The following is a 27,923-nucleotide window of genomic DNA, read 5'->3' on the forward strand; positions in this document are numbered from 1 at the left end:
GTTTGAGATGGAGGCATGGAGGTCAGAGTTTGAGTACTCATTAAGGACAGCTATTCTCAGTTGGGCCTCCCTTTATGATTATCAGGAGTTCCATGTATGTAATTTGCTTCAAAGCTCTTACATTTGTGGCAGTGGTGGGATTCAAAAAAATTTACTACCAGTTCTGTGGGCATGGCTTGGTGGGCGTTGCATGGCTTGGTGGGTGTGGCAGGGGAAGGTTACTGCAAAATCCCCATTCCCTCCCCATCCCACTAACCTGCTTTCCAGCTCCGTTCTCCTGTGCAGGGCAACAAAAGAAGACCCAGCCGATCAGCTGGGACTCGGGAGGCAGAGAATAGATGGGGGCAGGGCCAGTCAGAGGTGGCATTTGCCAGTTCTCTGAACTACTCAAAATTTCCACTACTTCTCCAGAACTGATCAGAATCTGCTGAATATCACCTCTGATTTGTGGCCTTCCTTCACATCAAATCATGCCAAATGGAGACTTTTTTATCTTTTAGTTTTAGTTTAGATGATGGAATCTTTTAGTTCCATCATCTGGGAAATAGGGCAGTTTTCTTGCTCATCACTCTTGCAAACACAAAACACTCCTCTTAGGAGTTCACTGTAATGCATTTATTTAGAAGGCATCTTAAAATAGTTCTAATTCTTTGAGGAAGAGATTCTTGGCATAGTCTTAAGCCTGTTCCTTGGCATCAGTGTCTTGTCTGAAACTCTGGAGAACCTGCAGATATATGGGAGCCCCACCGAGTTATATGGGCTACTGCTTGATTTAATGCAATCTTGTGTCACTCTCTGATTGGGTACACATATCACCTTACTTAACCCATCCTTTAATTTTTCTGTCGGATGAATCTAATTACTATGGGTTATTCAGCAAACCAAAATATTCCTCTATGGCTTCATGAAATATGTAAATCAACCCAGTGACAGAAACTAGACTGAATTTTTTATACATTTAAATCAGTGTGACTGAATTCCATAATTTGTATCTTTGTTAGTAGTTTTCCAATCAAAGCTTGTGATACAACAGAAATTAAACATTATGACTTTTCTACTATCAATGGAACTCATTGCTACTGCAAAAAGATGAGCACAAATCATTCTTACCCCTTCTCTTACCTTTCTGTTTTCTTTCCAAGTTTTGGCTTCACTTTTGTTCCTTGGGAGTCTAGGCAAGATTTAAGGCTAAGAAATTCCTTCCAAGAGTGAATCAAAGATCTTTGTTTCAGAGAATTGTTTAATTCTGCAAAACCATGACTCATCAAAAGCCTTGACCCAGAAAAACATCTGGATCTCTATCATCTGCCCCTCTCCAAGGTGCAGTAGGAACAGCATCCACCTTTCCAATCAACAGAAGGGAAACCTGAAGTACTGAAGATAACCTTGAAGCAAATCTACTTGCACTCTGGTTCAGCAGGCCAAAATTTCTTAGGATGACATAGGCATTTCTGTTGTTTAAACCTGGCCACCCTGCATTTGGCAGGACTTCAGAAGGACTCGTGGGTCTGTTAAGATTGGGGGAGGGATATTACAAAATTTGTGCAGAAAGATCTTTTAAAAAAAATTAAAATGTGAAGACATTTTTAAAATAATTTTATTGGGGGTCATGCCTGTTCAAAAATTCTCAGTTCATAGTGCCATTATTTCTAATAACCGTCTAAACTGATGAGGTCGCATAATTAATTATGAGTTCAAAATAATCTTACTAATGTTTGTGTAGTTTGCAACTGCTTCTAAAGATGCAGCCAGTTTGGTCTAGTGGTTAAGGCTCCAAGCTAGAAAGTGAAAGATCGTGGGTTCAAGTTCCACTTAAGCCATTGGAAATCAACTGGGTGCTTTTTGGCCAGGCGCTCGCTTTCAGCCCAATTTACCTCATAAGATTGTTGTGGGGAACATAGTTCGTTGGATAGTTTGCTGCTTTAAATTATTTGTATTAACAGCTTTAATATTAAAATGCAGGGGCGGTCCGGACAGAAATGAAATGAATTTTTGTAATTTAGGCTGGCAAAATTGGGTCATGTCTAAATCCCTGGGATTGCAGCTCAGCTCTGCAGAATTTCGCCGGCTTCTCTGAAATCGCCGCAAACGCGGCTGCACAGGCCCGCAGGCGCCTGCACCCGCTCAGCGCTTGCCTTGCAAAATGGCCAACTTGCAGAAGTCAGCTCGAGGCCTCCTGAACTTAACACCTCGTTCAGGGACAGCCAGCCGCCAGGGCTCCGGGCCCGCCCGCCTCGACCCTTGCCCTCCGTCGCCTGTGCCCAGAATTCTCCCCGAGACGCTGCAGGAGCGACGTCCGAGATAAGCGAGGTGCTCGCTCGCTGGAACTCCTCGGCCTTGTTTACCAAGTAAGGGGTGGAGTCTAAAAGGCGCCCTCTCCACTATCAATGGAGCCTCACCTCAGGTTACCGAGTTGAGTTCCCTAAATGATCCGGCAGCAGATAACTGCAGGTTGCAGGCATTTGAAATAAACAGCTTCCAGCGGCTTGGCATCTTATCCTTGAGCTTTGGAGCAGATTTCATTGGCTGTTCCACGGTGAAAACTGCAGGGAGGGGAGCCATTCGCGCCCGGCGAGGAAAAACTCTTGCCAAGGACCTCAAAAAGCGGTGCTCCGGGACCTTCGCACCTGCTACGAGGTAAGAATAGGACTGCAGCCTCCATGAACACCTCCAGTTAAAAAAAAAAAAAAAAACAACTGGGAAGAATTCAGTCTGCTCTCCTTAAGTGAACCCACATCTTGTTTACTTCGGATTAGGGTCACAAACACGGTTGGGAGATCACAGCCTAACATCAAGTTCTTTCTCTCCCTAGATATTTCAGTCTCTAAATGATTACTGCAACCCAAATACACAATCAGTGACCTTTGTATAACTAACACCAGGGATTATGTCCAAGAAGTTGAATTCAAACCTGATTTATGGCTTGTCCAAAGGCAACACTGCAGGTTTGAAATGAGACTTTATTTTACATTATAGAAATAAATTATATAACTCATCATCCTTAAATGCTTGGAACCTAGATCCCTTTGTGCCTAAATCATGTCCCCCCCACAAAGGAATCTATTTAGTGGAAGAGGGTTTCTTGTAATACCTGATGCTAGACATTAGAAAACTGCAACTTCTAATATCTGATGCTAGATATTAGAAAATTGCAAATTATTACTACACTGAATTATTGTCTATTTTGCAAGCCAAAAATTACTAAGATATATTGCAAATATGCTTCATTTTAAGCCACATATTATATAAATTTTAGATTTATATTTACCAACTGAGCAATCTTTTGAATGTTCCTATGAATAAAGAATTAGGATGAAAATTCTTCTGGGATAGAGAATCCAGATTTTGTTGGAGATCAATGGAAATTGGAAAACACATGCTTCTCAGTCATAATTCGTGTGTGTGCTCAGTCATCAGATAGATAGATAGATAGATAGATAGATAGATAGATAGATAGATAGATAGATAGATAGATGATAGATAGATAGATAGATAGATAGATAGATAGATTATAAATAATGCTTATATTTTTCTTTAAAAATTTATTTTACTGAAGTATTCAGAGCTCTCATTAGCTCCTTGGCTTTGACATACCAGACTTGTATCACAAAAGTTGGCAAGCTAATACTTACATAAAAGAAAAAGATCCTTCTAAAAACAATAATTATGAAGACAAAAACATTTTCAATCAAATGCTGTTTTCTAGTTACCTGAACCTCTTGCCACCCTGCCTTCATCTTAACTGTTTTTAAACCTGGCTGTCTTTATTGTCTGCAGGCCATTTGCTCAACGGAAGGCCCTGCAGACTTCTGATTAGACACACTGTGAAGTGACCAGCCTTTTAAAGCACCAGGGACACCCATAATTCCTAGCAGTTGGAATTTTCCCACTCAGCTTGGAAATATCTGGAAGAAAAACCTGGAAACAGCAAGCCATACACTTGAGAAAATAAAGAGGATTTTAAAAGATTCAAAAGCAGAAATGCATGTTTCCACTGGTCTCTATAACTGGAAATATAATTATGGTAGTAATAATGCTAGACATTCAATTATAAAGGTATTTTTAAAGCCTGTGGACCTTATTTAATTGGCAGTCATATAAGTTTCAATAAGCATGTCCCATTAAGTTCAAGCATTTTTCTGACTAAATTTTATGCCCATAATTTGCACTCATGCATTTCTTGCATATTATTCATTAAGACTTAAATGCTGGTATATTCTTCCTGTTCCTACACTCAGATTAGTCCCACATGCCATTTTGGGATGATATCATATCTAATAAAAAGAACTCTGGTTCCATGAAAGTTCATCTTGTTATGTTAGCCTTTAAGGTGCCACAGAGGTTTTTTGCTGTGTCAATTTGGCTGCAGTGCCGCTATAATCTAGACTTCACTCTTGTTCAGACTTTAAGTAATCCTGTTAAACACCATAGAGCCATTGGTGATTGTTTTCTTGGCTTCTGAAACAAACCTTCTGGGTTCTTAAATCTGTGTCAGACCTCCATTTGTGGTTGGCATCTCTTTCCATATAAATCTATGATTATAGAAAAAGTAAGTTAAAGATTTTTCAAGGAAAAGAAATTCCAGGCATATTCAAAAAAAAAAAAAAAAAACCCTCTGAGATTAGTAGTTTAATCCCAGATAAATGGATTTTGGCTTGCTGCCAATATTCTCAATATGCAGGAAATATGTTAGGAAAGAAATTAAGGAAAAGAACATGTGGTGGATGAATTATATTTTACAGGTAAAAAAGCTTATGGACTTGATTTAAACTTAAAATATTACTTAGAAATTATTAAAGATTTTTGTGGCATATTCTTTCAAATTAATTCAGGTAATACAGCTCAGAAGTTTACAGTTGCAGTACAAATGGAGAGCAAGGTAAGAAGAGATCCCATAAAACAACCCAGAATCTTTGTGATGAGCCAGTTTACCCATTGTGAAGCAAGAATGTTAATTAAAAGAGCAAGACTTATAATTTACAAGTATGGAAAGCAATCTAAATGAACTTCTGAATAAATATGTTGCCTGCAACTCTTACCATAATCCAAAAACCCAATTTGGAAGGGTCATAAACATTTAATTTCAAATAGGCCTGGGATTCCCACCACTAATTCTTTAGCTGAACTCTGCAGCTGTTCCTTTAACAATAGCAAGATCTGCCACAATGAGAGAGATTAATAGCTTGCTCTAGATCAAGTTGTTGTAGAGGTATATCTCTAGTGGTTGAAGAACTGGCAATCAATTAAAGGAAAGATTCAGGGCTGGAGAGAGAAGGAGAGGTGAAGAATGAGGCCTGTGATTACTTCTTAGAAAATGGAGTTGCTCTGTTATTTAAGGGCTGATATGATATAACCTTTTTTCTGTGGGAGAACAATTTTCTACTTTTCCTATTTAAATGTTAACCTATCCAATGATTTAGAAAATAGAATGATGTCAATATCCAAATGTAATAAAATGTAACCCCTGCTTTTAGAACTGGTGGTATTTGTATTCCTTATTGTTTCTGGTCAAGTAGTATAGTATATTTTTATTATACAGTACATAAATACAGATGTTTATTTTTGTATGTATTGGCATGCATACTTTCATTTATTGTTTGTATTTTCTGTCTTATTAAATTAACCAAACCAATTGTCCATAAGTATCAATGAAATTAAATTGCCTGTTGACTCTGTTGCAAAGCTTAAATGATCAGAGGAAGGCTCAAGATTCTAAAAGAAGACAAGTGTTACGATTATTTTGCAAACATGAATGACTTTTATTGATTTTCTTAATCAAAAATAAAAACTTAATCCAAAAGCACATAACTCCAACCCACACTCTTATTCCCAACTAAGAGTTCAGATTGAATTCTTTTTGTTCTAACTATACTTATAGCTGAAAACAAGGATGCTTACTTTCCATGAGCATAATAGGTATGATCAGATTAGCCAGCTGTCCATAGAACTAGTGCAATGAGATTAAAGCACTTTAGGTCTTGGCAATAACAAAGATGTATTCATTTTTATATTAATCACATCCACATGAATAATTCCCTTTTGTTTTACATAATTATAAATAAAGCATTAAGACAAGATCAGAGAATGTCCATGCTCTCCCCCCAAAAATACTGGAATCAAAAGCAACGTGCTTTTAAATTTCCCCATACTGTTAATTGGCCTGTCAAACGGGTAACAGCAAGAGCTTGTAGACGGGCACAGGATGTTTCTCCAAGTTTAATATTTATTCATCGGAAGATTAAACGAGGTAGTTAAACTGGGAAGGAAAGTGATTCCACCCCCCTATAATCAAGCCTCCTTTTATGAAGTTTCTAGATTAATATTAGGAGGGAAGAAGCCAGGGGATTCCTGCTTGAACTGCAGGATTAGGAATATTTCTAGAATAAAGAAGAGGGTGTGAATTGACTTTAGTTTGCAAGCATCTAAAGCGGAATTACAGCTTGTAAAATAGGTCTCCATCAGTCTCCCGGGAGACGACTCAGCTCGACTTGGGTGTTCCAGCTCCTTGTTCTCTATCTCGATAATTAGTCCCATCTCAGCTCCAAATGTGTCTTCTCCACCCGCTTGACCGCCCCCCTCCCCACACACATAGGCATACGCTCTCTTATCCCCAATAAATGTTGTTTGGTCCCCAAATTCCTTACATTTCTGAAGTCCTGCCAGACGCGGTCTCTTTGTAATGGGATTGTGCAGGACCTAAATGTTGGGGACAACCCCAAATGCCATCTTTTCGGCCGTCGGAGCTCCTTTTAAGAAGGAAAAGAAAGTTTGGAGTGTGACTTTCTTATCGACGTGGGGGAAATGTCCTTTGCTTTGTGCTTTGATGTCTGGTTGTCTTTCAGCCGGTCCTTGCATGTCATTACCAGGCTCACAACAGAGAAGGGGGTGGAGCGGGATTTTTGGGGAAGGGAAGTAAAGGGGGAAAAGACGAGAAGAAAACAAGGGCAGACAATTAGATGATTTCTGCCCTTCTGTTGCAACTTTGAATAGAGGAATTCGGCACAGAGAAGCGACGCGGCGGCTCCATTCTTAACAGAGCGTACACAGGCGGCTCAGGGAGCGGGAGGTTATTATTTCTTTCTACTCCAGGCCTTCTCTTTGGACAACGTTGCCTTTGGAACAAGGCTCCGTATCTGGTGAAGAAAGTGAGATTGAAAGCGAGGGAAAAACAGTCCCGGTGCTGTGTTAACCCAAAAGAGTTGCGATTTTCCACTACCATCCCCCGCCGCCACACGAATCCTAGCGGCCAGCTCACTTTCTTCTGCAGTAGCCCAATATCCTATTCTGTTTTCGTTATGATGCTTCCTCCTTTTATCTGGCAGGTTTCACTAGGCCTGACTGCCCGTTGGTTTGTGGAAAGACTCGTAGATAGCCCGACGCCTTTCCCATTTCTGTTCTTGTGAATCTTTTGGCTTTCGAAGTCTTCGCCTTGGCGTAAAACTACTCCCTGAAAAGCGGGCGGACCGGATATGAAGGAAGGGCCCCAGCCTCGAAATTAAGTGAGACTATACTGGAACTTAGAGGTTTCGCCCCAAAGAGAAAATGGGGGGGGAATGCGAGAGCCTTGCACTAATATACTAAACAGGCCAAACGAAGAGGCAACGCAAACGCCGGTGGGCAAAGCTGAACTAAGTGTCCGTGTACTGCAGTAGCTGTGCAAGGCCGAGAGGGTGGGGATTACCCGCGGTGAACGCCGGGCAAGAAGAAGCCCAAGCGACTTCTTGGCCAGCGGGGTCGGATGATCTTCGCCAGCAAAAACACTTTGCCGTTAGGGTGCTTGTAGTGTAGGGAGTCCTTAGCCGGCGGCGTCCCCTTGCGCAGGAAAAAAGCTGCCACACGAACTCCCCCGCTTCTGGCTGGCCCTGAGACTCTCAACCACTGCGGCTTTAAGCTTGGAGCATGAGCCCGCCAAAACCAAAGACAGCAGCGCTTGGAATTGCAGCGGCCCAGGGTTCCAGGATCACTATCTGGACGCAGAGAGGCTTGGCTGTCTTGTCGGCCGCTGAGTTCTGAACGCGGCGCACCAGGCCTCCTGGCGTCGCTTGAGAGCAGGAAGGGTGCCTGTCTCTTGAGCGAAGCGGTGGCGTTAGGGGCAGCTGCTTGTTTTGTCTCTTACTTCCGAGGGAGGCCTCGGAGCCGGGGTCTCGCTCCGGCCAAGTTCCTTGGAGCAAGGGCTCCGGGGACCCGGAGAAGGGCCACTCTCTTTTGCAACCCGGCTAGCCACGAGGCCGGAAGACCCAGGTTGCAAAAACGCGGTGGCGGGGGGGAATGACCGTCTGCGCATGCTCGAGTGGGAATAGGTGTGTTTCCCATTTGTCCTTGTAAAGTAAAAACTGTTGAACCCGCTGAAAGGCCTCGAGGCAGCTTTTGTCGTTTTGGTGTGGTCAATATGGTTTTGTCACTTTCCTGCCTGCTGGATAGGGTAAATCGCAGCCGGTGACCCTAAGCTGGAAGGCGGGAAAAGCAACAGAGTTGCATTTGTCTTACTTCTATCGTGATGCGTAAATCTCATGGCGGCGATAGAAAGCCTGACTTCTTCGGTATTGCTAAAGGCGATACCGGGAGCAGCAAATAGAAAAGGAGTTGGCAAATTTAACTGGACTCAGTCACACTGTTCTTGGAGCGATTTGCTACCTCCTGGTCTCTGTGCTTGTTGGCTTGTGTCTTTCCTGTCAAACAAGCGAGCAAATATCCGTGTGCAAGTAAAGAAGTACGAGGAGGATAAAGAAGCCCCCAATTGCCCACTTGGCAGATAAAATCTCCCGGGAAGCTTCCTGCGGAGTCGACTCTTGCAGGAATCTTGCCCTGAGCCTCGCAACCCCGGCTGAGCCAGATGAGACGTGAGCTGTTTTCCTTCCTGCGCTCCGCCACCTAAGCAAGGACGTGGGTAGACATTCGTTTAATGACAAGTAATTGACAAATCCGAGAGGCCGCATTACCAGTGGCGGGGACAGCATTAATTATTGAAAAACCATTAGCCTCGCTGTGTATCCTGCAGCGATCCCATCTTGCTGGGGAAATATAAGCTGTCACGTCAGTTTAGATGGAAGGGAAATCAGACGAGAAGATCCCCCGCCCTTTTCCTCTTCAGGCCCAATCTGGCGGGAAGCGAAGGTTCTTAAGAGCCTGCCCTCCGAGGCAGACCTCACACGCAGCCGGGCCCCGAGGAGACGGTCCTTCCCGCTCTTTAGCGCTCGGAGGAACCCAGGCGGATCTCCTGCCCTTTCTAAGGTTTCTCCCCGGTCTCGCCTTGTCCCTCACCACCCGGCGGCCCCCGAAAAGGGCGACATACTTCTTTAGTCGGAAGAAAAACTGGGGAGGGGGAAATACTTTGAAAGGCCAAGTCGGCGAGGTATGAAATACACCCAGAAAATCTCGATTCTAACTAAGCTGGGGGGAAGTCTATTATTGCTTATTAACTTCCTTCGCAAATGATAAAATTACCACAAAAAAAGACAGTTTCACCCACAGATATCATAGCAAACATGTCTAGAATGAAGAGAGGGTAGTTTTTGTTTTGATTTTGTCCACTGCAGGTACTGACCCCCCCCCCCCCAAACAAAAGGGAATTCCTATGATTCTGAGATATATGTATTTGTGTATATATATGTGTGTGTATATACACACACACACAGTATGTACAGTATGTACAGTATATACACTAACACATAAACACACACACACACACACAAAACATGAAGAAAGGTAGTAAAAAATAGTAACCCAAAGAAATTAAAGGTGTGAGATAAGAAAAGGAAGTACAGCTAAATTGATTACATCATTCATTGTCCATACATACAACCCATCCTTTTTGTTCAATAGATACAATGCCTTTTATTCTTAAAACATTTCATAACTCTTTTTCAGGGTCTATCCAACTGCGACTGTCTAGTCTAGGACATCTCTTGTTCTCAACCTCCTTTGAATATATTGCCATTTCACCCTCATTTATTCTCTATGAGCCCAAACTACCTTATCTACTTCTTTCATGCTGGTCTCTCATTTTTGTACTAGCCTATATTCATTCAGCACTATCTTGCTTTGTTTTACCTAAACTTTTAAAATGCCTTATTTCTTCATTGAATTCAACTTGTTTTTATGTTTTTGTTGATAGAGCTAATTCCCACTCCCCAACTGGACAAAAGCTCAATCTTGCATACAACTTTCTTCACTTCTCTCAACAAACATTCAACAAATGACATATTCTATATTTCTGCCAGTATTTGCATATCTTATTTTTTTCATCCATTTTCCCATATTAAAAACATCCCACCAAGTTAAAAATGCATCTACTTGCTCTAGCTTTTCACTGTTTATGCATAAGTTGCAATTGTGAAATACATTTTTCTTGTCAAACACAATTTCTTTGGTCTTTGATACATAAACATTCAGATCCAAATTTCTTGTTGCATTAAACAATCTTTCTAACATTCACTGTATATTGTTTCGATTCTCAGGATCAATTTTATAATAAAGCACCCATCTTCCATCCCTGCAATGGGAAATCTTAATACCATATGCGTACTTGAGGACAAAGTAAATATGTATGTGAAAAACAATCAACTGAAATAAAATTTATAACCTTTTGAGTTCCACTGACTTCAGCAGATTTCAATGGAAGCCTGTGGGATGGAAAGGTGCATGCTTTTGCCTGGATCTTAATCCTTTCCTGCAGATCAAAGCACCTCAGTATATATGTTGCTTTGATGATGGAATAAGTGCCTGTACATTTTGAACAGCATTGAGAGAAAGAATTTCAAGTCAGTGAAAAAACAGTCATCACCTTTTTTTAAATCATTGCAAGCTAGATGTAATAAGTAATTTGCAAACGGAATCATTTTTGCTACCTGGAAACAGTACTTGTATTCTAACATGTTTGGAGGGATCTAACATTCAGGTTGCCTGACAGATGGTTTTTAATGAAAAGCTCTGGGAAGATGTCCCAGGAAGATGGCAAGTGATGCCTAGCTCCTATCCTATCCTAGGTTTTCACACAAAAAGTTCTCAAGGTGAAAAGCTCTACCTCTTCCATTCAGTCTATTCAAATTCTTCACACTTTTTGTCAAAACAATTAAATGACAAAACCTAATTAAGGGAAAGTTAATGTTTTGGGGTAGTTCTGTGTTTACCTGGCATTGTTTCCAGTGGGTAAACCTATGTAGAAGTTGTGTTTCCTTCTTTCTTTTGAGCTTAAACAAAAGAAGGAGAAAAAAAAAATCCAGGTAGTCGTATACTGAGAGGAAAAGGTTAGCTAGTACCTATTGCAAGAACAAAAGGATAGCTAAAAGCCACCATTGTCCAGCAGAAAACAAAGAAAACAAAATGGGAGGTGGGGGAGGATTTAGAGTAATTCAAGCAAAGTTTTGCAATAATCAAATCTGCTACTGTTAAGAGCTGGCTGTATGAGATCAAAGTGCCTGGTTAGGCCAACCCTTTGTTTTCTTTCCAATAGCCAGACAACTCCATGAAACTCCAGGCTCCATGAAAACTACTGATCCCTACTCTTGGGTAAACTTGAATTTGCTTCAGCCTAAGCATATAGCATAAACCTTCACCACTACCACCAGCCCCCAGTGGTCCCTTCAGAAATCTTCTGGGGGGAAAAGCAGCAGCCGCTGAGAATTCGCACCTTCGCTTTCTGCCCCCAGCCACCCTGGAGCAGCATTCCTGTGCTGTGCCCTGGGCACCTGCCTGCAGGGCCCATGTGTCCGAGAGAGGAAAGGCTGGCTGGAACCAGAGGGCATCAGACACCCACATTCGTTTCTGCCTAAACCATCACCAATGGAACCTTTTTCTTCTGGGAAGTTTGGGGGTGAGGGGAGAAAGGCTGTTGCCTTGTTCCTCTGGGCCCGATTCTGAATGGGAAGTAGCAGTAAGCAGAAAGCAAATGCGGTTCTCCCCCTTGTAACAATGCTCCCAATTAAAAGCCAAGATAAATCCCTACCTGATGCCAGAGAGCTGCAGATCGCAGATGACAAGCCAGATACCCCACCGTCTGCAATTCCGCGGAAAGGCATCGCTGCATTTATTGGAGCGACTGTTGACTTTAGCACAAAGCAAAGATTTCACTGCCCGCTAGTTTAAAAATGAATATTTTACCAAGATATCGATCAGCGTTATAAAATTCAGTTAAGCACAATGGCTCAAAAGGAGCAGAGGAAACACGCGCGCACACACGCACGCACACACACACACACAATATACACATAGCGAGAGGTAAAGAACAGCCGTCCTAATATCTGTGTAAATTTACCGAAGTATGACGTGCTGCGTAAAGTTTGCCCTCCTGGAATTTGGAGTTAGATTTTTTTATTATTATTATTTGTTTACTGATTTTGTTTATTCGCAGATCACGACGACTTAAAGCACCAGCAGTTTTTAAAAAAAGTGTGGAGATGAACTAATGAGTGTGATCTTTTCAACCCCACCTTCCCCCCTTCTTTTTTTTTTAACCAAGCCGCCACCCGCGAGTTTAAGGGGAAAAAATATGACCGAGGAGAGACAAAAATAGAAAGAAACAATTGCTACTCCAGAGCAGCAGACTTCTCAGTGGCTCATTTTTTTTTTTTTTCTTTTAATGTCTTCGTCCCTCTCCTCTTTTTTTCCCTCCTCGAATGTCTACGGGCAGAAGTACATCTTATCGTTCGGGATCAGCGGAGGGGGAGTCAGCTAAGTAGTTTAAAACGAGCGTGGCACAATAGGGCAGGCGCGCTGAGACCAGCCAGGTTAGAGCGATCCACTGACAGCCCATTGTCTCCCGAGCACTCCCGTTTCGGACCTCCATTCTTCTTCGCGACGGGAGCCTTTTATGTGATAATGAACACACATTTTCCGCTTTGCTTCACAACGTGTGTGTCCTTGCGGGCGGAGAAGCACGGAGTCCTCCTTTGGGGAGGCGGGAGGCGCGCCTCACTCTGTTTTTAGGGGGTGTCTTCTCTTTTGCTTCGCTGGGAGACCATGTGAGGGGCTAAAGTACCTTCCGTTTTATTTCACTTTTTTTAAAAAAAAGACAAGCGAAGGATCAATCATATGTCCGAGAGGAATCCTTTGCCAGTTTAGTTTTAGTTTAGGTTTAGGTTTAGTTTAGTTTAGTTTAGTTTAATTTAGTTTCCTTAATAAATAAAAGCAACCCAAGGAAATGTAGGATTAGGGGAGGAGATAGGTTTATTGTCTGGCTTTTGTGGTCTTAGGGTCACATCTTATTTCCTACCACGGTCAAAAAGGAATCTTCCTAGCTGATACTGACTGAATCTTAAGGGTGTGAATCCCATTAGAACTGAGCGGTTTGGAATTAAGCTGATGGTACAATTAAAAAAAGATTATAAAGTGTTATAAATTAGCACTTACCTATAAAATGTAAGTTGGAAAAATGATATTTAATCAGTTAACTGCACATCTAAATGGTTTTTTAAATTCCAATAAATATCCCATTATTCAAAATATTCCTTTAATGGCAAAGAAACGTGAGCAAATTGATCATCTAAATGTCAGAGAAGTTCTTGTTTTCCGTCTTTCTGACTTCTTTCCTGTATCCTTAACAGTTCAAGCCATGGTTTTTCACATGTATAACATGCTTCTCTCAAGCATATGCACAACCTGTCTTCAGTCACACAAAGCTACAAGCCCCCATGCCCACTTGAATGCATTGGTCCCATTTTCTTGATGCTTAATACTCTGGGTCACTGGCAGCAGGGCTGGTGATTTGAGAATCCAGGTGGAACGGCCTTTATTGATGTTGTATCTGTAACCCTCAGCCATTTACTTTTGGGTCCACATTTCCTCAATAAACTCAACATTGAGCCCAAGCTAGTTGCATGTAAACTGACCACTGTAATGCCAGAAAGGAACCTTTTTTAAAAAAGCCCTTTGAACACTACTATATCCTCCTGTCAACTGCCACCCCTAGTTACTTTGAAGAACAATCCTAGTGTCAGCACACAGAGTCTAAGTAAGGACCAATCCAGAGAGGGGAATTCCTCTGTGTTTGTCTGTCCCGTCCCATCCCCTGCCCTCCCCCCCCCCTCATGTTCTGGGCTGGGTCACAACTCTCAGCAATAGGGAAAGCTGCCTATCTTCTGCATGGCTCTGGTACAGTACCTCCAGTTAAAATGCCAGAAGCCAAAAGCTATGCACTGAGTTTGCAGGACATTTACAAACAATAACGTTATTGCCCACCAACAATCATGTTGTGCACGATTATTTCTCTTTTGATTTGCTACTGTTCGTTTGCAACTGTAGTGAAGAAGCCAGAGCCACGTGGTTCACAGGCCTATGCAGATGGGGGCCTGGGAGGGTGGGGGGGGGCATTCAAGACTTTCAAATGACCAAGGAGAAATACAGGGTTTTCTTGTTGTTGTTCTACACTGGCTTAGGAACAGCTGCCACTCTTTGGAAAGGAAGGGACAGAAAGGCATTATGCTATCCTTTAATACTGTGCCTTCTTTCTAAGTTTGACAAACACTCTGAATGAGGTTATACCAGGTAGGACAGTTTTATTTCCCAGGTGGTCATGTCTATTGCTTGGAAAGTTCTCCAAAAGGAGCTGTTTGAATTATATGTTCATCCAGCATATGGATGACATGATCTTCCAATTGGGTCTGTGCTCTTATCAGCAGTGTTTGGACTGGTGGAAGACATGTCCTAGATAAAAACATCGGTGTCAGGTACTTCATTATGCCATCTGATGCCTAATATCCTGTGAAGAGAAGTCATTCTTGCATGTACTTTGATATACAGTCCATGTTTCACAGGCAGCCAGAAGGATAGTAAGTAGCACAAGTGTACTTCAGTGTGGTTACAGAGCTGATTGTTCGGGTTCCCATGCAATGGAATGCAGTCTACCTTACCTTTGCTATTCTGCAATTAAATTCTGTATCAATAATCACTGATGAGCAAAAGATACTATCAAGATAATTACATTGGTTAGAAGAAGGGGATGACAGAGAATGAGATGGCTGGATGGAGTCACTGAAGCAGTAGGCATGAGCTTAAATGGACTCTAGAAGATGGTAGAGGACAGGAAGGCCTGGAGGAACGTTGTCCATGGGGTCACGATAGACTTCGCAACTAACAACAACAAACATTACCTGTACTTTCTGCCCTTTGATTGTGATTTTGCACTCTGTGTATAGTGCATGAGAAGCAGGCTGATGCACACATAGTCTTTTGGATGTTGATGGTAAGCCCAAAGTTACAACAAGCTATGGAGAATTTATCCACATTGTCTTGGATCTCTGGCCTTGAGCTAGTATTCAAGGGGCGGTTCTCGGCAAAGAGCAGAGTGGTTTCCTTCACATTGGTAACAGCTCGAAGTCTCCTCAGATGGAAAAGATTGCCATCCACCTATCACCCACCCAATAATACTCTAAACTGCACTTTGAAGTGCACACCATAACCATTTTAGCTCTTGTTGGAGTGTTTTCTTCTTTTCTTTGGACATTTATTTCATAAATCAACACCCAGACATTTATTTATTGGGTGAATAGAGCGTTCTCTCTCCAAATGTTTTAGGCTATAACTCTCACAACTTCAGACAGTATGGTGAATGGTCAGACCTTGAGCGCTGTAATCCAAAAACAACTTGGAGTCATCAGAAATTCTCTCACACTGTTTTAGCCACCCCTTCATTCAATCCCCTCTCCCTCACCACGGCACGGCAGCTATGCCTAAACCAAGCTAGAAAATGCGTTTTGAACAATGCAACACCAGCAAAGCTTTGTGTTCTTCTCTGGTAATCTTCCATGACTCTGACTGGTATTTAGGTGGGTCAGCTGGCTCTACTGATCCGAGTAGGATCTCTTTCTAATCCATAGAAATACTTTTGAGAAGTATAATCCTTACTATTATTGGTTCTCGGGAACGGAGCAATATTTTCCATATCTCCTCTAAGAAACTACCAGGGAGCCCACTGGGCCTTCCTTCCACTTCCATTTGCAGTTGACACGTGCATGGTCTCGAAGCAATCAAGACTCAGCACTGGAATCTTACACGATCCAGCCAAACGATGCTAGATTTAATGGGGCTGATTTCTGTGTAAACACGCTGAATAAAAGCCTCGGATTCTCGCCAGAAGTAAAGCTCACACATTTAACTGTTGTGCAGAACCCAGGAACTTCGAGTTATAGGTATTTCTGGTTCAACACTTTTGGTTTTTACTCCGCCTCCTGGATTATAGGGCAGCTCCCTCTTATTGAAATCCCGGCGGTTTCAAATTCTCAGGATTTCAGCCAGACAACCATTATGGGGAAGGGAATTCTATTGTTTCGCGTGAGGTTGGGATCTGGCTCGCTTGAAAGAATGGGTTTGACACCGCAAAACAACAAGCGAGCCAAGGAAACAACACTTCGTATGGGATTTTAGTTCATATGCATGTCGTTTTTCTTCTGCCTTTGGCTCCCAACGCAAGGGAGGCGGCTGCATCGAAAATCCCTTTGCACACATGTGTGTCCCCACCTCACTTCATCCGACCTGGAGCTGGGTCGACCGACCTTCCCTCCTCTGTATCTTGGAGAGCGTTCAAACATTAACTTGGCCGAAGAAGGGACGGGCTTCCGCAACATACACAGTCAAAAAATTGTGCGCAGATTGCAATTGTAATACCGTTAGGCGAGCCATTCTTTCGGTAGTACGGTGGAAAGGGAAGAAAACCAAAACCATCCCTCTTCCCCGTTCCTAGCGCCCCGCACAACTCCTCCAAAAACTCCGACATAGCTGCGGATCGCAGCGCTACCAGACGAATATCCCAATTTGAAGAAGCAAAAACGGCAAGGAGCTAACAACGTTTCTATGAATGGGCTGGACTCTCACCGAGACGCACCAAGGGAAGGAAACCATGGCAGCAGAATCGAATGGGGGCTTTCCAGTTCCACGTAAAGGCGGCAACTGGTTTGGTAACTGCTTCTCTCTGAAATACTGGAGGAAAGGATGTGTGTGTGTGGGGGGGATAATGGGCCGTGCAGTAGACACGGGTCAACCCCCCCATCCCCCAGTCAGCGGAGAAACTCTCAAGAAAGCTGGGGTTGCTCTTCTGCCCAGCAGCACCCCTGGGCTTCTCTTTCACCATTTCCTTTCTAGTGCTTATAGCCGCCACCAGCCGTCGCTGGGCGAGACAGAACCTCTCCTTGCTGCAGATGGACCTGTGGCCCAACGATGATTAGGCGAAGCTATAAAACACTGGTGTGGCGAGAAGGGCTTTTGAATGGCAAGAAGACTTCAAGGGCTTCTAGCACCGCTAGTCAAAGGGCTGGAAGATAGACAGAACAGCAATTCCAGCTTTCAGTTCCTAACATTAGACTTTTTTTTTTTTTTAAAGAAAAGGGACAGAGGCACAACAAGGGAAAATGCAGATTTTGCCCTGCCGCGAGCCCACCAGGTTGAATTTAGGAGAGGTGTTGATTATACTGTGACCTTCCATCCTCCATAGATTTCATTCAGGCTACATAAGAACACCCCTTATTTTGCTTTCTTTACCAGACAAGAGGGAAACTGCAGTACCTGGGCATTTTTATAATTGTTCTAGGGGCCACTTGTTTGAAAGTGGAATCATGGCCTTTACTAAACAATTGTTGATAAATGGGGTGCTGTTAATAAGATGCTTCAAATTCTTGGTTCCTTGAAATATACACTGCATATTGATCAGCATCGAGCTAAAGACACTTTAATTACAGGCCCAGTTTAGTACAGGAGCATTGATTTTAACCCTACCATGAAAGTCAAAGGAAGATTTCCCCCCCCCCCTCAAAATGGCTGGTTCTTGTCACTTGTAATTACTGAAGGGTACAGTCATATTCAGACTTACCTGAGAGTACCCTTCATTTAATTTAAGGAGACAACCTCTTTCTCAGATGTAAGAACACAAAAGTTCAATGAAGCTTGCTGTAAAATAAAACAGGACTGAAACTTCAGAGCATTTATGAAGATGCTAATATTCAGAAGTTAGCATAAATGTTTTCCATGAGAACATAACTGTAAGAAGTTGTAAATTCAATGGACTTACAATTCTGTCATTAGTAAGGTATTACTAAGTAAGAACAAATGGTGCTGAACCATTTAAAGCAGCAATAAGAAAATAAGGTTTCAACCTCATTGAATTCATTTTTTCCCTTCTGTAGACATGGGTAGGATTGCATCATTAATAGCACCTGCTGAGTTTCACTCTAATTGCAACATGTTCATAGGATCCCAACCTTACGACATACAAGCAAATCAAAACATTCAAAGATGTAAGTCATAATGAATTCAGTTAAATATTATTTCCTGCAAAGTGAATAGTCAGGAAATAGAAGAGATCAGTTAAACTCAGTGGGCCTCTCTTGAAAAGGTATGCATGCAGACAGAACCATTGAATATTCCTAGTTGTAGTTCATGTAAGAACTGTGCACTTAAACTACATAGAAACATAATGGGCCTGAGGCTTAATTATAAGTGTTCCTATATGCCATTTCCATACTATAGACAGAGAGCAGCAAAAGAGGCTTTCATATGCGTTTCTTTTCTTTTTTAAAACTTGTCTTAATACAATTAGTACACTGAACTGAAATTATTCCACAGTCTTTTCCAGCCCCAATTTAAAAGATTGCATTATTCATTTAACCAAAAGAAATAAGGAGGAGATGAATGCAAAACTATAGATTTTAAAGAAATGTTGAAGGACAGGGGAGAAATATCCAACATCATTTTAATATTGGTTTGTGGGAATTTGACTGGTCGTTACCAGAATACACATTTATAACCCATAAATAAAACATACAGAAACGATAAATTAATTTGATTCAAACCTTTGTGTGTCAAATTACAATCTAAAGTCTCTTTTCTTTTTTCCCTTTTTTCGATTTCACAATGCTACAGTCTCTTTGATCCTCAGTTTTCAAACCTAACTTCAGTTCTCTCTCTCACACACACACACTTCTGTGTCACTTCCACGTCCAAAAATAGATATATTTGTAACTTCCTAACCCAAAATAACAAACATACCTAGGGTCGCTTTTTAACACCTTAAAGAAAAGAAAAGAAAAACTCTTTCTGATTCAAAGGAAGGTTAAACGGGCGTCTGAAGGGAACCGAGCATGGTCATGAGCCGGATCTGCAGGGGCAGTTTCCACTCCTCGCCATCGTTGGAGTCAGTGAGCCACTCCGCGTTTGCCCCTCCCCTCCCTCCTTCGGCAGGCGCTTGAAATCATACAACAGCGGGAAAAGTACCTAAATATTTGGTGCCCCGTTCCACTTGGTAGAGGACAGGAGTGCCGGGTTCCCAGTTTTGCGCTCCCCTCCCCCTCGCCCTCCCCCTCCCCCTCCCAAAGACAGACGGGAAAGAACCTTGAGCGCTCGTCCAAAGAATTGGGAGGGGGTTGAAATTGTCCAACGTTATTTAGAGGAGCTTTGGACCTTCCCTTGGACGGGGGTCTCTTTCTGTGGGTATCGGGCCAAGGGGGGCAGGGTAGCTTTGGGCACAATGTTCAGGCTTTCCGAACTCGACGGAAGTTCTCTCCCGCCCCACAAAGTCTCCGGGTTTGGCGGTCGGCAGGGAGAGAGGGAGGGAGGGGGGGTTTCTTTAGGACGAGTTCATGATGGGCCTAGAGTACATCCCTTGATAATAGGAGGCGTCTCCGGCCAAGGGCGAGGCCTCGAGCCCGCTTTTGTTCGTGACGGAGCCCATGGCCAAGCTGCCGGGCACCGGCGAGCCGTAACCGGCGTAGTGCATCACTTGCTCGTAGGCCTTCAGGTCCATTTTGGGGTGGGGAGGATGAGGGTGGTGGGAGTGCTGGTGGTGGGCGTGGGGATGGTGGGCGTGCTGCTGCTGCTGCTGGTGGTGCTGCTGCTGCTGCTCGCCGGAGGACATCAGGTTGGTGATGGAGAAGGGGTGGTTGAAGGCGTAGTGGTGCTCGGCCTTGAGGTGGGCCTCGTGGGAGAGCCCCGGGTGGGCGTGATGCTGAGCCAGCAGGTGCTGCTGCTGCTGGGCCGGCGACGGGGCGGGCTCCGGCTGGCCCTTGAGCTCGGCCAGCGAGCGCTTGTGCTCCCGGCAAGGCGAGGCGTTGGAGCGCGGCGATTCCGAGCCTCCGTTGGGCCCCTCGCGCTCCGCCTGCGGGAGCGCCTTCTTGCCGGGGCCCGAGGCCGGCGAGGCCCCCGGTTGCTGCTGCTGCTGCTGCTGCTGCTGCTGCTTGGCGCCGGGCGGCTTCTCGCACTTGAAGCGCTTCTGGCGGCGCAGGTAGCAGCCGTTCTCGAACATGTTGCCCGAATCGGGGTGCAGGGTCCAGAAGGAGCCCTTGCCCGGCTTGTCTGGCGAGCGGGGCACCTTGAGGAAGCAGTCGTTGAAGGAGAGCGAGTGGCGGATGGAGTTCTGCCAGCGCTGCTGGTTCTGCCGGTAGAAGGGAAAGAGGTCCATGATCCACTGGTAGATCTCGCTCAGCGTCAGCATCTTGTTGGGGGACTGCTGGATGGCCATGGTGATGAGAGAGATGTACGAGTAGGGAGGCTTGGCGTGCGTGTAGCTCCGGCGGTAGCTCTTGGCGTCGCGGGCGCGGCCGAGGCCCACCGCTGGCCCGTAGCCCCCGCCGCCGCCGCCCCCGCCGCCGCCAGCCCCCACCGGGCTCAGGGCCGAGTAGGCGCCCAGCGCGGCCCCCATGGAGCCCGCCTGGGCGCCCAACGGGCTCAAGCTGGGGCTCAGGTGGGCCGCCATGCCGGCCATGGCCCCCGCGCCGGGAGACAGGTTCATGCCCGCCGGGCCAGCCGCGTAAGACATGCCCATGGAGCCGCCGGACGCCACAGTCGAGAGGTTGCCGGCGCTGCCCATGGCGGGCATGGCCATGTAGCTGTTCATGCCCAAGCCGGCATTCATGGAGGAGTAGCCCTGCAAAGGCGACAAAAGAGGGGAGCCTGGTGGTTAGCCACACTTGTGTCCAGATCAACCCCCCCCCCGCCCCTCCGCCGACCCCATCCCCGAGAGCCCCATCTTGCCTGGCGACCCACGCTGGCGTCCTCGTTACACCGTAGCACCCCTTCCTGGACTTTCCCGAAAACCCTTTGAAAGATTGGAAGTATTTCTGGAAGGGCAGTAGCGCTGCCTTGGCCAGGACCCCGGCGCTTCTGAGACATTTGGCATTTCGGTAGGAGGGAATTAAGCTGGTGCCGAAAGATCGAATCCCAGCCGATTGGAAACCGCCCCCAGTAAATTCAGTGTTCAACACAGCCAGCCTGCCCGGATCGTGTCCAGGGCGAAGAAAGGCGCTACTGGAAATTCTACTGGATCTCTTTAAGAACAAGATTTGGCTGTTCATCCCACAGATCTGGAGAACACAGCCCAATTCTCAGATTTTAACAGCTCCGCTGGTGTGTATGTGTGCTTTTACACCCTACTGTATGGGAAAGGGTTTTGCTTAAGGAAATTGCCTAGTTTCTCGATGATCAATGGGAACTTAAACCTGTCACTCGCTAGGGAGGAAGGAAGTAGTATGGAAACATCACATTGTGTGCACCACACACACACACACACACACCCCTCCGATATTTAGCCTTGTTGATCTAGAAATCTAGAAACAAAGTCCGACGTTTCCAGCACCTTCTCTCTTCAGAACATGCAGAGTGAACCAATGTTTACTCAGAAGTAGGCGCCATTGGATTCAGTTAGGATTTACTCTCTACTACCGGTAAGTATGTGCACCATCTCAATTCGGGGAAACACCAATCAACTGAACGAAGTCCAGGGCGTTTGCTTCCCAGTTAGAAGCGATTCCTTTGGATCGCAATGTAACTTACTTCCCCAAGTAATCAGTGCGTGTTAGCATTGCTAGCCCACCGGCAACTAGATCCATTAAAAGTCTCGACCCCAATTAAAAGTGTTCAGGCTTAACTCAGAATTTAATCCCTGTTCTTGGGAGTAATCCACATTGATTCTCCGCGGAATTTTAGTTCCCAGCAAACTGAGGACTGCAACTCAATCGCGGCGCTAAGGCACCTCAACAGATCAAATGAAACCCTAAGGAAATCAGCGAAGGGCTGAGTCCAGACCCGCGCCCTTAAGAAGAGGGGAGGGGTGTATTTTAGAGCTTCAGGAGGAAACCTGAAAAGTGCATTGGATCAAGAAAAAAATGTATTGAAGTTCAAAGAACCATGAAGTTTCCTGGGCCATTTGGAGCAGATACATCCAAACACCTTGAGAAATTATGGGTTGCAGGTAAATCTTTGCTTCCTTTACCGGCGACTGTCAAATAAATAACACATTTTTGCTCCCCTTTACATTTCCTTTCCTTTCGACTCTGAACCTTCCCAAGGCAAGTTTTAGAGCCACAAATGTCCCCCCAGTTCTCCTTGCTTCCTTGTAGTTCCCCCCCCCCCCGCCTCCCCCCCACCCAACTTCTCTCTGCCAAACACAACTTTGTTAGGATAGCGCGGCTAGGCATGGCAAAAGGATTTGGAGGCTTCGCAAGTCAATATTTGATCACAAAGTTAATATTATCTCAAGGCTAACAGAGTGTTGTATAAAAGAGAGAGGAGAGAGAGAGAGAGAGAGAGAGAGAGTCCTGTTTTTGCAGAAGGAGGAGGCTTGGGGATTGGGTGGGGGACCCGCACACAAACAGAGAGAGAGAGAGAGAGAGAGAGAGAGACGCGCGCACGCCAACACACAGAAGTTGCCTTTTACCTCTGGCTCGCCGTAGTAGTTGCTCCACTCCGTGTGCTCGTGTCCTTCCATTTTCACGACTCCCAGCATACTGGAAGCGGAGTGCATAGCAGTTTAAAATTTAACAGCCACAATAAGCGACGGCGGAGAGGGAGAGGGCAGAGGGAGAGAGAGCGAGAGAGCGCGAGCGCAACCTAAAAAAAAAAAAAAAGTAGAAGAAGGAAAAGGAAAACATCCCCCTCTGGAACCCTCCCTCTCTCCCTCCTTCCCTCTTTCTCTCCCTCCTCCCCTCCCTCCCTCCCTCTTCTCTATGTGTGATGGAGAGGGGAGGGGGATTTCAGCTTGGGGTTTGTCCCTGCTTGCTATTGCTGCTGCTCCTACAACTACTGCTTGGGTGGGTTTCACAGTGAAGAGTCGCCCGGAGGCGAAGGCAAGGTGGAGAAGGAGGAGGAGGAGGAGGGAGAGAGGGACGGAGGGAGGAGGAAACGAAGTGGTGCAGTGACGTGGATGCCCGAGTACTCAAGCAGGCAGCTGCGGGGCGCAGCTCCAACCCGCAGGTCCTGGGTAGACGCTTTGAATAATCAGGTCCTGCTTATGGTTCTCCTCGCCAAGACATCTACTTTGCGCATCTTTTGGCGAGACTCAAAAGGATGTTCCGTCCTTTTCTTCGCCCCCCCCCCCTTATGGTTTTCCCTGATCCCTGCTTTTTCCCTGCTTTTGGTAGTCGACTGTCACCGACGGAACCTCTCATTACTCCGCCCCTAAACATGCCTTCACAAACTGTGGCAAGTCAGTTGCGAAATAATGATTATCTTGGGCTTTAAAAGGGGTGCTCCTCTTTCAGCTACAGCCTCCTAGTTTGTTTGTTTAATAACAAGACGCCTCTGAAACGTCAGTGCTATATAACTGAGAAAGTGATTTCCCCCCTAATTATTGTTAGGATTAGAACTGGAATCTGGTGGAATATAAGTTTAATAACTTGTTGTTGTTGCTATCGTCGGACCTTCCTTCTCGAACAAGGTGAGACATTTTCTCTTTTCTTAAGTGAAGTCCTTGTGTTCAGTTGCTGTCTTCAGGAAAGAGAATTTAGTGGGGGAGTGAAGAGCATCTGCTTAAGGCTACAGTAGACGTTTTCCAAATGCATGGCAGCAGGTTGGACAAATATGTGATCGATTGATGTGCCACCGAGTCGTTTTTGACTCCTAGCAGCCACGCAGAGTTTTCTCCATGATGATCCATCCCTAAGACCTGATCTTTCAGGTCTTCCAACAGTGTACTCATTGCATAATAAGGAATTTCTGTACTTCTAACTACTATCTTTATGTTTAAAATTTAGAAAGCTAAAAATGACAATTTGAAAAACCAAGCTGTTCTTTGGAAATATTTCATTGCATTGAGGTGCCTGGGATAGCTGTACCTCTGGGGGGGCGGGGCGGAGGACTTCACCTTTAAAGAAATAAGGACAGTGAACAGGACTATTTGTCATTGTGAGCTTTTTGCATTTAAGCAAAGACCTTCTGTCACTTATTCTCACTCTAGCTATTCTCAAGCTCTCTCAAAGTAGGATGCTCCAAATTATCTGGAGGCCAGTTCCCAATCAGCATTTACTACCGGCCACCACCTGACATCCCTGAACCATTGTAAAGTCTCCCTTCGTTGCTGTTATATTATTGGATGATTGGATAACACTAGGGCACAATACATATTAAGTGAGTAACCAGCTACAGCAATTAACAATATTCCACCAGTAAAGTGGTCCCTTTTAGGTCCCTTTAAAGTCCCTTTTAATATTGCAGCAGGCAAAACACAGAAGCCTGGCAAGTGAGTTCCAGGAAGAAGCCTGTTTCTCAGCATTGCCTCTAAAAATGAAGGCAACCAATCAACAGTCAGAGCTGGAGGAGGGAATCATCCAGATCAACTGTCTGCAGCTGAATCAGGAGGTATGCTTGCACAATAATTGGTGGCTGAGGAATTCTGGGAGTTGAAGTCCACCAGTCGTAAAGTTGCTCAGGTTGGAGACCCCTGGTCTACAGTAGCAGGGTGGATGGTCTTCCATTTCAGGGACAAATGGTCTCCACAGTCAAATTTCAACCCCATTTACATTTGGAGGGCTACCCTGCTCAGAGCAGCAAAGGACAATATCTCCCTATTCCGAAGTCTGAAAAGAGTCCTCTTTTCCCCCATGAAGAGAGTTTCATGGGAAATTCTGCTCAGTCAACTCCTTGTATCAAACCTTGGCACAAACACGGATCAGCCATCTCTTTTTTCCTGATGTGACCCTCTGATGTTGCGCTCATCGCATACTCAGCCCATGAGTAAAGCAGCCTTAATTCTCATAAACCGCACCACCAACACAGTTGGGCTTTCTTTATTTCAGCACTATCCACCCACAGCCTCAAGATATATAAAACCTGTCAAGCAGTTACCATCTGTGACAAAATCAGGTGGGTAGCAAAAGATCATAGAGCAAGGAAAAGAATTGGCAATGGGAAAACAAATTTCTGCCAGCTGAAAGATGAGTGAAAACACTTCAAGTCAGCCCTACACATAGGGCCCTACACCTCATAGTGAGAAAATGGCCATTGATATGTACTGACCGATAGACACTGATCTCAGTTGTCCTTACAGCACCTCTTGAGGCCTGAACAGTAGAGTTGGGCAAGGGAAAGGGAAAAAAGTCTTCTCATTAGGAAGACTCAGCAAAGGACAACACAGAACTGGCTCGTCATATTTTCCAATCTATTGGAAGACATACAACTCAGAATCTAACAATTACTTTCTTCCTCCAGCTCTGGGAAGTTTAAAGCCACCTGGTGCCTTTTGAGTGTTGAGTTCACAACTTGAAGGCCAATGAAGTCAAAGAGGATGAAGACTAAACCCAGAGGCCCAGAAGCAGAAATTCAAGCACTCTCGAGATCCTAAATGCCTTTTACAAAAGAAGGAGAGGAGGAAGGGAGGGATGCACGGACAGATTTCAGAACGGCTTCGCAATCCATCAGACTCTCCGCCGAATTAATTGAAATGCCGCTTAACACACAATTCTCAGACCAATAGAAGATATTATGACTTTAGGTGAAAATTTGATTCCGCAATTTGCTAAGACACCCTTGACTGAACCACAAAGTAGCCAATCCCTTCCCGTCTTTTGTGAACCTAGCCAATCCGGCCAAACAGCAGGTCGACTGGGCCCTGCAGAGGCCCTTCCAAAACGCGGCCGCCTTGAGGTGCCCTGGCGGAGAAACGATTGGCGCGTCCCCAAACGTCCATTGCGGGAGGCGCTCTCCGCTTGCCTCAGGCGACGTGGGCCGCCGCTGGCTTGGTGCGGCCCAAAGCCAGACGCAATCTCCGTGGGTAGAGGCGGGTTCTGCGCCTGGATCTGCCTAAAGAGAAAAGAAAGAAAAAAGTCCTTAGGAGAAGGAGGTCACTTGTTTCTGCTATTGTTCAGCTCCGCGGATGGGTATGCATTCAAAACCAGCCACCCGCGGCCCGGTCGCCAAGTGTCTGCTTACGGTCCTGGAAGGGCCGAGGACGCCCGCTGTCAGGCCCATCTGAAACAACAACCACCACCCGCTTTTTCTAAAAGGATGCACAAGAGTAGCAGGCAGCTGGGGGCAGGATTTTACCACAAAGGCCCAGGTGTCCACTAAGTTGCCCCCACACACACACACCTTAGCGTGCTTGTGGGCTGTTAACATCACCTTAGCCCAAAAGGTGCCTTCTCTCATAGACTGCATTGTTGCACCCAATTCAGTACAGAAGAAACTTGTGCTCCTCCAATCAAGTTAGGTTGAATAATACTATTAGCTTGATTTTTCATTCTTGCTCCCCCAAAGTGGAGCGTGGACTTCATTGCCCAGCATTCTCAACAAGGGGAATCTGAAGAGGGGAAGTTCACACATATACAGGATGCCCAGCCTTGGGGAAAGGCTAGCCCACACAGGTGGTGCATTTCCCCCACCCCACGCCCCATTTGTCTTAAATGTATTCTTGGCTACTTTCCTCAGAATTAGGCATGCAAAATTTTAATAGAGCAGATGCCCTCTGCTGATTCCTCCAGACCCAGGTAATTGGTCTTCCAATTTGTTTCTTTTCATAGTTCAAGGTCTGGCTTTGTCATGCAAATCCTAAACCAGGGTCCTACAAAGTGGTCAATGTTATTATGGTTCATTGCACAGTCAGCCAGATGTTAGACTGGATTCTACATTTTTTTTTCCACCAAGGACCTGGGAAGGCAGATGTTATCTGGTGGTGTTATTATTTGCAATACTATTTTATTCATTAAAGTAATATTTAATAAATTATTTTCCTGTTTGGAGGTTGATAAACAATCTGAAACTTCATCAAGGGGGTCAATGAGCAGAAGAGTTTGGGAATCCCTGTCCTAAAACAATAGGGGCCAACAGTACTTGTATTCCCAAACCACCTGTTGTTTCCTTTGGAAAAGAAGCTCACAAAGATTTGTTTTTATTAGAAGGCTCCTCTAACCTTGGGTGCACAGGTGGCATGTGATACAGACATCACCATTACAGTGGTTACAGTGCATTGTAGTTACAGCGATACAGAATTACAATGCCCAACACATCTGAAGGGCAGGAGATTAAGAAAAGCTAAAAAGAGTTTACCAAATCAGAAGGGGAATGACTTTTACCCCTCTTCCACTTCCCAGGGAGGGCTGCTTGGCATCTTCCTGACTGCTGCTAGTTTTTAAATTATTTTATTGAATTATTCAATTATTTTCCAACAAAACTTCAAGAGTATTTTGATTTATTTCAATTAATTGATAAATAAAGATGTCCTGAGGGCTGTTTGCAGAAAGGTAGCCTACTGTGTTCCTTACCACATGCACTCCTGTCACTTTCAAGGAATGCCACAGCATTTTAAGGCAGAACAGGTATGGGCGAGCTCTCTCCAGAGTGAAGATCAAATTCATTAACATTCAGAGCTTGTTCCCTATGCTTCTCCTTAAATACATGTGAATTTAATGTGCTTTCTTCTTAGTCAAGACAAGGGATCCCTGGCAAGTAGTGTAAGAAACCAAACAATGTCCCAGGAAATTTCCAGCCAAGCTGCCTTTCCTTGTTGAGGAAATGCCTGTCTTTCGGTGTCCCCAGGGTTCCCCAGAGGTGTTAATCTCTGTTTTCTCTCTAGCAGCTACACTCCGGGGCATCATCGGAGATCCACATCTACTATGTGGCAGGACAATGCTGGGGGCTGGGGGTCTCTTTTGCAAAGTGTCAGATCCATAATGGCTTTCCTGTAAATGACACCTGGGGACAGATTAATCCTGTTACAGCTTTACTTCCTTGCTAGT

At 44.8% G+C, this 27,923-nt stretch overlaps 1 protein-coding gene and 2 long non-coding RNA genes across 6 annotated transcripts in view; 1 reads left to right on the top strand and 2 right to left on the bottom strand.

Annotated features, from left to right (window-relative positions):
* The window catches only part of LOC148131383 (uncharacterized), a 38,363-nt gene extending 26,364 nt beyond the window's left edge, over positions 1 to 11,999 (bottom strand). The window contains exons 1-3 of the long non-coding RNA XR_015748766.1: positions 11,945 to 11,999; positions 11,130 to 11,189; positions 10,583 to 10,722 (exon numbers count right to left, since the gene is read on the bottom strand). This is a non-coding gene — a long non-coding RNA (uncharacterized LOC148131383). The remainder of the gene's footprint in view (positions 1 to 10,582; positions 10,723 to 11,129; positions 11,190 to 11,944) is intronic.
* A 6,660-nt stretch (positions 12,000 to 18,659) lies between these two features.
* On the bottom strand, positions 18,660 to 22,890 carry FOXA2 (forkhead box A2). Its single transcript, XM_026672464.2, has 2 exons — positions 22,634 to 22,890; positions 18,660 to 20,845 (listed from the first exon to the last, which is right to left on the bottom strand). The coding sequence occupies exons 1-2, from the start codon at positions 22,718 to 22,720 to the stop codon at positions 19,550 to 19,552; spliced, it is 1,383 nt and encodes a 460-aa protein (XP_026528249.1). The 5' UTR covers positions 22,721 to 22,890; the 3' UTR covers positions 18,660 to 19,549.
* The window catches only part of LOC113415237 (uncharacterized), a 38,802-nt gene continuing 32,420 nt past the window's right edge, over positions 21,542 to 27,923 (top strand). The window contains exon 1 of one of the 4 annotated variants that reach the window (XR_015748763.1): positions 21,542 to 21,641. This is a non-coding gene — a long non-coding RNA (uncharacterized LOC113415237). Of the gene's footprint in view, positions 21,642 to 23,017; positions 23,633 to 27,923 lie in introns of those variants that run through there. The other 3 variants (XR_015748765.1, XR_003371285.2, XR_015748764.1) reach the window with 3 other exon arrangements.

This window comes from Notechis scutatus, chromosome 3 (genome assembly GCF_049901735.1).
Source record: "Notechis scutatus isolate UNSWTSFEM ecotype Mainland chromosome 3, rNotScu1.2, whole genome shotgun sequence".
NCBI classification, from domain to species: Eukaryota; Metazoa; Chordata; class Lepidosauria; order Squamata; family Elapidae; genus Notechis; species Notechis scutatus.

Excerpts from the sequence above, each read along its gene's own strand:
- FOXA2 (XM_026672464.2), bottom strand. The coding sequence starts at position 22,720 with ATGCACTCCGCTTCCAGTATGCTGGGAGTCGTGAAAATGGAAGGACAC. Across the intron at positions 20,846-22,633 it reads ACTACTACGGCGAGCCAGAG|GGCTACTCCTCCATGAATGC; the intron begins GTAAAAGGCAAC and ends TCGCCTTTGCAG.